At 59.3% G+C, this 7,728-nt stretch overlaps 2 protein-coding genes across 2 annotated transcripts in view; both read left to right on the top strand.

The window, feature by feature from the left end:
* The window catches only part of LRRC16B (leucine rich repeat containing 16B), a 16,671-nt gene extending 12,521 nt beyond the window's left edge, over window positions 1-4,150 (top strand). Inside the window, exons 33-40 of the mRNA XM_005859617.2 lie at window positions 1-129; window positions 455-583; window positions 1,353-1,419; window positions 1,529-1,618; window positions 3,072-3,190; window positions 3,276-3,456; window positions 3,584-3,700; window positions 3,816-4,150. The exon at window positions 1-129 is cut by the window's left edge and continues 181 nt beyond it. Coding sequence (XP_005859679.1) covers window positions 1-129; window positions 455-583; window positions 1,353-1,419; window positions 1,529-1,618; window positions 3,072-3,190; window positions 3,276-3,456; window positions 3,584-3,700; window positions 3,816-3,844 — 861 coding nt within the window. The 3' untranslated portion in view covers window positions 3,845-4,150. The remainder of the gene's footprint in view (window positions 130-454; window positions 584-1,352; window positions 1,420-1,528; window positions 1,619-3,071; window positions 3,191-3,275; window positions 3,457-3,583; window positions 3,701-3,815) is intronic.
* A 1,373-nt stretch (window positions 4,151-5,523) lies between these two features.
* The window catches only part of CPNE6 (copine VI (neuronal)), a 6,888-nt gene continuing 4,683 nt past the window's right edge, over window positions 5,524-7,728 (top strand). The window contains exons 1-2 of the mRNA XM_005859604.2: window positions 5,524-5,940; window positions 7,285-7,456. Coding sequence (XP_005859666.1) covers window positions 7,289-7,456 — 168 coding nt within the window. The 5' untranslated portion in view covers window positions 5,524-5,940; window positions 7,285-7,288. The remainder of the gene's footprint in view (window positions 5,941-7,284; window positions 7,457-7,728) is intronic.

Raw genomic sequence — 7,728 nt, 5'->3', positions numbered from 1 at the left:
GAGAGCCCCCCCAGCCCAGACCCGCCCAGCCTCGGCAACAACTCTTCCCCCTGCTGGAGCCCAGAGGAGGAGAGCGGCCTGCTCCCTGGACTGGGGGGGAACCGGGGGCCTTCCTTCCGCAGGAAGATGGTAAGTGAGGCAGGAGGTACTGTGTCCTCCCCATTTGCTGTCCCACACAGAGCCCACCTGCCCATCCCACCCAGGCAATTAAGGGGAGGATGCTAGGGACTCTGGGGAACTTTGGTCATCCCTGCTCCCTGCTCCTTGTGAGTGGGCTGGGCCTGCATAGCATGCTGGGAGTGCTGCGTGCATTTTGGGAAGACTCTTCCAAGGGTGTGGGCAGGGCTCCCCCGGGCTGGGGGCTCCGAGGGGCAGGGGCCCTCCCCACTCCCTTGCTGCCTGTGGAGCCCCTCCTCCCTCAGGAGCTGCTTGTAAACCTGAGAACTTGTTTCAGGGTTCTGAGGGGTCAGAGCCAGGGGAGGGGGCCCAGGCCCCTGGGACAGCACAACAGCCAAGAGTCCAGGGTGTTGCCCTTCCTGGGTTGGGAAGAACCAAAGGTTGGAGCTTCGATGGGAAACAAGAGGTGAGGGGAGCCCAAGCGGTGAAGTGAGGGTCCTGTGGGTCCCTGTCTACCACCCCCTCCTTCCTGCACTCCCATCCCTGGTGGGTCCGTGGAAAAAACCATGCACTGGGGGTAGAGGTGTTCTCTGCAGCTCTGCCCATGCCAGACACTTGCCGTGAGATCCCGGGCAGGTCACCTGACCTCTGGAGCCTCTGCTTCCTTGTGAAATGGGCGGTCATAAAAACACTTCCCTCCAGAGCTGTTTCCCAAACTCTGGTGACTTGATTACCACTTTAGGACTGATTTTTATCTTCTCCACATTCCACCTGTGTTATTATTTACATATTGTTTTCATTTAAATCAACTCGCCTTTTTTAACTTAGTCTGGACCTGTGCATTATTATCTTTAAAACCAAAGTCCTGTTCTCTTTTACTACACATAAAAGAAACACATAACTGTTAAAATAGCAGTACTTTCATTCATGCGAGCCATTTCTGATGCCCCTAGGGCAGTGGTCGGCAAACTGCGGCTCGCGAGCCACATGCGGCTCTTTGGCACCTTGAGTGTGGCCACGAAGTTTCAATCGCACTGTACGTGCGCGCCCGCACGTGGTATTTTGTGGAAGAGTCACACTCAAGGGGCCGCAGTTTGCCGACCACTGCCCTAGGGTGGTCTGGGTGCCACTCTTTGGGGAAAACGGTGCAAGCGCCAGAGCAGAAGCCCCTTGCTAACTGCAGCCCCCACCTGGAGAGGGTGTTTCTGATCCCCCCGACTCGACTCCCCTTTCAGGGCACAAGCCCAGACCTGGAGGGCAGCGTCCAGGCTTGGCAGAAACGGCGCTCTTCGGATGATGCAGGTGAGCACGGTCACCCTCCCTTCCTTCTTTTGACCCCTCTCTCAGGGGCCTCTCCTAATTTGCCTTTCCCGGTCCCCTTTTCCATCCCCCTCCCCCGCCTCCACTCCAGGGCCTGGAGCCTGGAAGCCGCCGCCACCACCTCAAAGCACCAAGCCGAGCTTCAGCGCCATGCGCCGTGCAGAGGCCACCTGGCACATAGGTACGGACACCTCTCTCAGGCAGCAGCGCCCAGGCCCAGGCTGTGCCCACACACACAGAAGCCACGGCCCTGCATCGGGGAGGCCAAGGTGGGGCCGTGAAGAGTCCACACGGGAAATGTTTAAGGATATTTACAGAGCGATAGCCAAGAGACAGCCCAGCCCGAAGAAAGGCCCGACAGAACAGAAGTGGCTTTGCCAGGACTGGCAGACAAGAGCACCCACGGTGGGAGATCCCAGATAGTTCTCTAGGCAGGGCCGCCTGTGGTCCCTGTCAGCAGAGTGGCGCCCTCTACAGACAGGTTCTCTCTCTGACCCTCAGCTGGGAAGAGTGGGCAAGTACTCGTCATGCCAGGCCCACCTCAAACATTCCAGTCTCCTCCAAAAACAGCTGCCAAGCCACCCTCAGAGGAGGCACCAGGTGCCACAGGGAAGGGGCCAGAGCCCGTCCTGCCCTGGAGGTCAGAAACCCTGGTTGTTAGGCCCAGCCCAGCCACCACCAGTAATAACCTTATACAAGTTATTGACCTTCTGGCTTTGAAACTCTGAAGGAATAAAAAGGAGGGTTCATGCCATGACATTCGCTTCTGCTGGGTTCAGAGCACCTTGCACCCACCGAACCTCTGAAGGAAAGCTGGGCAGCTCAGCGTCAACCTAAGTTCCCACAGGCCTGGCATCTGACCCTTCCACAGCACTGACAGGGACACATCTCACCGTAGATATAGACGCTCCACCACCCTCCTCCCCTCCACCAGACACCAGGGCACCAGGCACGTGCAGAGCCAGGCTGGCTCCTGCCCATCCTCCAAGGCCCAGCCAGTACTGGGGGCATCTTTGCTGGTTTCCCATCCCCCCCCCAAAGTGGTTAAATAGGCAAAGTGGGGCTCCATCCTTCATTTAGACCACGGGAGTTGGATGCTCCACTGCGCGCACGCCCGCCCCAGCACCCTCAGGCTTCTTACCCACACCCACAGACACGCACACAGACAACACCTTCCAGGTGGGTCACCCTCAGGCTCCATTTGCATGAAGCCACAGAGGCAGGAGGTGGGGGTGCCAGGGCGCCCCTCCTTGAGGCTCTCGCTATCTAAGTCAGACAGGAGACAAAGTCCTGGGAGAGCCAGGCTGCAGCCTTGGCAGGGCCCCGGGCACTGCAGCCCTGGCTGAGCAGCCCCGCCTGTGGGCCAGACGGCCCCAGGCTCTGGCTCTATCCCAGCAGGAAAGAGCTAGACCCTGCTCTTCACGAGGGGCAGCCTGAGCCCACTCCAGAGGTGACGGGCTCAGGACCACCCTGGGGGCCAAGGTCTAAGGAAATGTAAGAGTAGAAGGGAACATTAGCAGAGGCATAGGAGCAAAAGGGGAAGTCCAGGCCTCCGGGGCAACATAGGGGCAGGGGAGGGAGGGCTATGCAAGAATGCCTGTTCCTGCAGTTTCTTTTCTCTCCTCATCCCCTAGCTGAGGAGAGTGCCCCCAACCACAGCTGCCAGAGCCCCAGCCCCTCCTCCCAGGATGGGGAGGAGGAGAGGGAGGGGGCCCTGTTCCCGGAGAGGACCGTTCCCGCTAGGAATGCCAAGGTGAGGGCTGGCAAGGCGAGTGGGGAAGGCGGTTTGATAAGGCAAAGGACTAACTAATGATCCAGCATCTTCCTTCTTCTGTCAGCTGCAGGACCCCCCGTTAGCTCCACGGCCCCCCAAGCCAGTGGCTGTGCCCAGGGGCCGCCGTCCCCCCCAGGAGCCAGCGGGCAGGGAAGAGGCTGAGGCTGGGGGTGCAGCCCCAGGAATGAACAAACCCCGGCTGAGGCTGGGCTCACAGCAGGACCAAGAGGAGTCCGAGGTCCAAGGTCTGCTGCCTGGCTGGAGGGGGCCTCGGGATGCCTCTGGGACCCTGCTGCCCACACCGGTCCCCAGCCCAAGCACCCAGCTGTGAGCCCCACTCCCATGCCGGACCTGCCTTGGCTATCATTTCAGGGCTCTTAGATCCAGGCCGCCGGACTGCCCCGCTGAAGCCCAAGAGGACACGGCGGGCACAGTCCTGTGACAAGCTGGAGCCTGATAGAAGAAGGCCCCCTGACTCCACAGGTGCCGGTGGGTGGGCCAGAGGGCAGTTCCCCTTCCCACCCTCCTGTCCAACATGGCGCACCCGACATGGGCGGCTGGCTCTCCCTGCCCAGGAAACAGGCCCCCCTGGATTTGTCCCCAGCAGGAACCAGTGAGCCGGGAACAGACTGACAGCGCTGCTGCACCCTCCCCAGCCCTCCTCTCGACATGTGCCTCACAAGGACTGACCCCCTACCCCCTGCACCTCCAGGCCCCTCTGCCAGCCCATCCCACAGGGGCTGGATGGCATATGAGGTGTGGGGGGCAGTAGGGGGACAGGGAGGGAGGGAGCAACCTGGAAAGAGGGAGGCTCTGAATGCCTGCTCCCTCAGCAGAGAGTCGGGGGGGGGGCCTCTCCCTCCCTGGAGGGCAGATCTATCCCTCTGCCCCCAGGGGCTCTCTCCCCACTTGTATAGAATAAAAAGAAAAATCACTGCCTTCCTTTGCGTCTTTGCTGCCTTCCCCACTCACTGCCCCACACCCCACCATCTGTTCCCCTTCAGTGCTTGTTCTCAGTGGGGAAGAGGGAGGAGTGCCTCACAGGGTTGGGGCTGGGGCTCTGAGCAGAGAGGAGAGACTAGAGAAGTGATGGGCAGGTCAGAGGGACCCAGTAAGTGTCATGTGTAGGATCTGGGCTGAGCTGGCTGGAGAAGAGACCAAAATGATAGAAACCAGCACCAGTGTGTGTCCAGCTTTGGGGCGTGTGGTGGGATTGGAAGACCCCAGTGTACCAGGAGGAGACTTGGGAGCAGGGTGCTGTGCGTGCATGTGCGTGTGCGTGTGCATCAATAGTCAGAAATCTCCGCAGTAAAGCGGCCTGAAGGTGAACAGAAGCGTCTATGGTGTGAGAAGATTGATGATTACATTAATTTTTCCCATTGGTGTGCTGCCAAATACTAGCGTAGCATTCCAGACTCCAGCTCAAGAGCCTCTTCCTCTGTGAAGCCCTTCCTGATGCCCTCCCCCAACCCATCCCAGGGAACCCTCCCTCTTTGCGGCCCACTGCATCCTGACCAGATCCGCACCTTTGCACCTGACACACTTAATTGCGCTTGTGTATTGGCTTATCATCTCTGTCTGTGAGGTTGTCTGTTCTATATACACACACTCCCCCAGGGCCGGGAGCTGTGTCCTAATCACCTGCATAGCCCCAGCCCCTGGCACAGTGCCCGGTACCCAGGAGCTGTCAGTAAGTGACTGCCCGCTTAGGGGCTGAAGGTGAAGGTGTTCTGGGGAACCTTATTGCCTACTCATCCCAGATCACAATCACATGGACCCAGATGTCTTCACGTGGGGCAGGCAGCCCTCAGGCAATTGCTCACTTCCCCTGGTCTCACTAGGGAATGACTAATCTTTCCTCAAGATCTGTGCATGGTTTGGCCCCTCCCACAAGGAATCTCGGGTTGGGGGACAGTGAATTGTGGGCACTGGGAAGATGCCTCTGGAATCAGTCCTTCAGCACATCCCACTGGGAGTTGGTTGTGTGACCAGAATATGAGACCGCATGCCCTTAAGCAATTGTGTCCATGACCTTGTGTCTCCCTGTTAAAGGGAGACTGGTGGCTGGGACACTGAATCTCATTCTCAGAGCTATGAGGTTCCGAGTGGTTTTTAAGGAGCACGTGAAGATCTCCATGCTGCTGTATTTGGGCTGGCATGAGTGAGTGTGTGTGAGTGACAAGTGTAGCCAGCGTTCTTTTATATGCGCAAATATCCTTAACAAGCATGATGTGGAGAGTGTCGTGAGACTGGGTGTGTTTCCCTATGTGTATCTGTAGGGCTATAACTGTCGTGGTGTCACAGAGAGTTTACGTGCTGGCATCTGTGCGTGTCAAGATATGTGTGAGCCTGTGGGTTGTGGGTGCGTGTCTCCATCACTTCCCGGTGTGAATGTGTGTGCATCTCTGTGATGCTGGGTGTGGGTGTGGTGTGAAGGAGAAGATGTGTGTCATTGTGTCCATGGAGGTCCTGCCTCTGAGCCACCTCCAGCCCACCCTCCTCCCCGAGATCTGTGGCTCCCTCCCAGGCAGTGTCCCTGCCCCTCCTCTCTTCTCCCTCCCAACTGGAGGGAGGGTGAGGGGGGAGCTGGTGCTGCCACCTCCCCTCCCCATCCCTGCCCCATAAATAGCAGCAGAGCCAGAGCCGGAGCTGGCGCCAGCGGCTGGAGAAGAAAAGGAGTCAAGGCTGGGGCCAGAGCCGGAGAGAGGAACCCCCCAACTAGAGCCCAGGTGAGCCTCCCCTTCCTCCCTAGCCTAGCCCAGCCCTGCCCAGCCCAGCCTGACCCAGTCTCTGTAATAGCATCTCCCCCAGCCCCCAGAGGAGTCTCCGGTTCTGCCGGATCCCCTCACTATCACATGCCCTTGCCCTTCTCAGGGGACCTACAAGAACCGGGACTGGTGGCTAGAAGGCAGAGACCCCTGCAATCCAGACACCCACCCCCCTCACAGATCCAGAAAGCACAGGCTGTGGGGAGGGGGTACCCAGCCAGAGAAGGGTCCCCGTTCTGAGGGAGGTGCCTACAGGAACTGTCACACCCTCCTGGAGACAGACACAGGACTAGGGGACAGACACACAAGGTGGGAGCATTCAGACACACCAATGCACACGCGCTGGCAGAACCACAACATGAGATCAGACAGCCTCACCCTGAGACGTGGACAGATACAGATAGATGAACTGACCGGCCATGAACTTGGGCCAGCGTACCCCTGCCTGCTGCTGCCCGAGGCTTGGTACCACTGCTGGGGGAAGGTGGCGTGCGTGCATCCCACGGGCAGCATGGAGGGGGCCGCAGCTCCCCAAAAATCTCGTCGCTTAGAGACACTGCCAGCGCTGCCAAGAAGTGTGAGAACAGGGGAGGTGGGGAGGAAAGCGAGAGTTGTCATAGTGGGAGCCCCTGCCAGGAGCCTGGAGGAGCTCTCAGCAGGCTCAGGGCTCTGCCTCCAGCTCCCCAAGCCCACCACCCTCACTTCCCGTCAGCTAACTGCAAAGTGAGTCGGGGGAGATAAAAAGGGACAGCCCAGGGCACCTTTCACCCTGCTCCCTCCTGCCCACTGCAGCTCCATTCCTGAGGCCCGTCCTCTTCAGACTTCCAGGGGCCCATCCACCCCTTTCCCCACCCCCCTTGCCCCAGTTTATCTCCCTGGGGCCAAGACTGAGTGCTGCGCTGGCTCAAACATAGGTTGGGAAACAGCAGAAGGTGCTGAGGCAGCAAAAAGTGTGGATCAATCGATGGCCTAGGAGCCAAGACTGCCAGGAACACCCCCAACCCTCTAGCCCTGTCCAGCCCCTTCCATACATACTAGGCCAGAAGGGGTGACAGAAGCACAGACTGTGCAGGTGTGGGAGGCTCAGGTACTCTGCCCTCCTCTGCTCAGAGCTCCAAGGGAAGCCAAGCCCAGAGAGGGCAGGGGAAACAGGAGGTCCAGGAAGTGCGGGGGGTGCAGGGGGTCCCGGGCCTCAGGAAAAAAACAGGGCAAGGGAGGGTGGGGCCCAGGCTTCCAGAAGATAGACCCCCTCCCATGGCAGGTGTTCCCTTTCCAGTATCCAGGCCATCTGCTCTGTCCCCACAGTGACATGTCGGACCCTGAGATGGGATGGGTGCCTGAGCCCCCAGCCATGACACTGGGGGCCTCGCGGGTGGAGCTTCGGGTATCCTGCCATGGCCTCTTGGACCGAGACACACTCACCAAGCCCCACCCCTGCGTGCTGCTCAAGCTCTACTCTGATGAGCAGTGGGTGGAGGTGAGAGCAACTCAGGCCTGGAAGGAGGGAGGCTGGGTGGAGGCAACAAAGGCCTCAGGTGGGAAAGTGAAGACCCTGAGGGGCCTCCTCCAGGCTGTGTGGGTAACCTTGGTGAAGGGTGTGCCATCGTTACAAACACAAATCATTTATAGTTTCTAAAGCCCAGAGTTACAGAGGGGCCAGAGATGGCCCCACGGGCAGTGGCACTGCTCCCAACGGCCTTATGAGAGCCCCAGAGGGCTGAAGGTCTAGTGAGCTGGCAGCATCCTGAG

Source organism: Myotis brandtii, unplaced genomic scaffold (assembly GCF_000412655.1).
Source record: "Myotis brandtii unplaced genomic scaffold, ASM41265v1 scaffold1279, whole genome shotgun sequence".
NCBI classification, from domain to species: domain Eukaryota; kingdom Metazoa; phylum Chordata; class Mammalia; order Chiroptera; family Vespertilionidae; genus Myotis; species Myotis brandtii.
The sequence above is the reverse complement of the archived record's forward strand: the minus strand, read 5'-3'. Positions and strand labels throughout refer to the sequence as shown.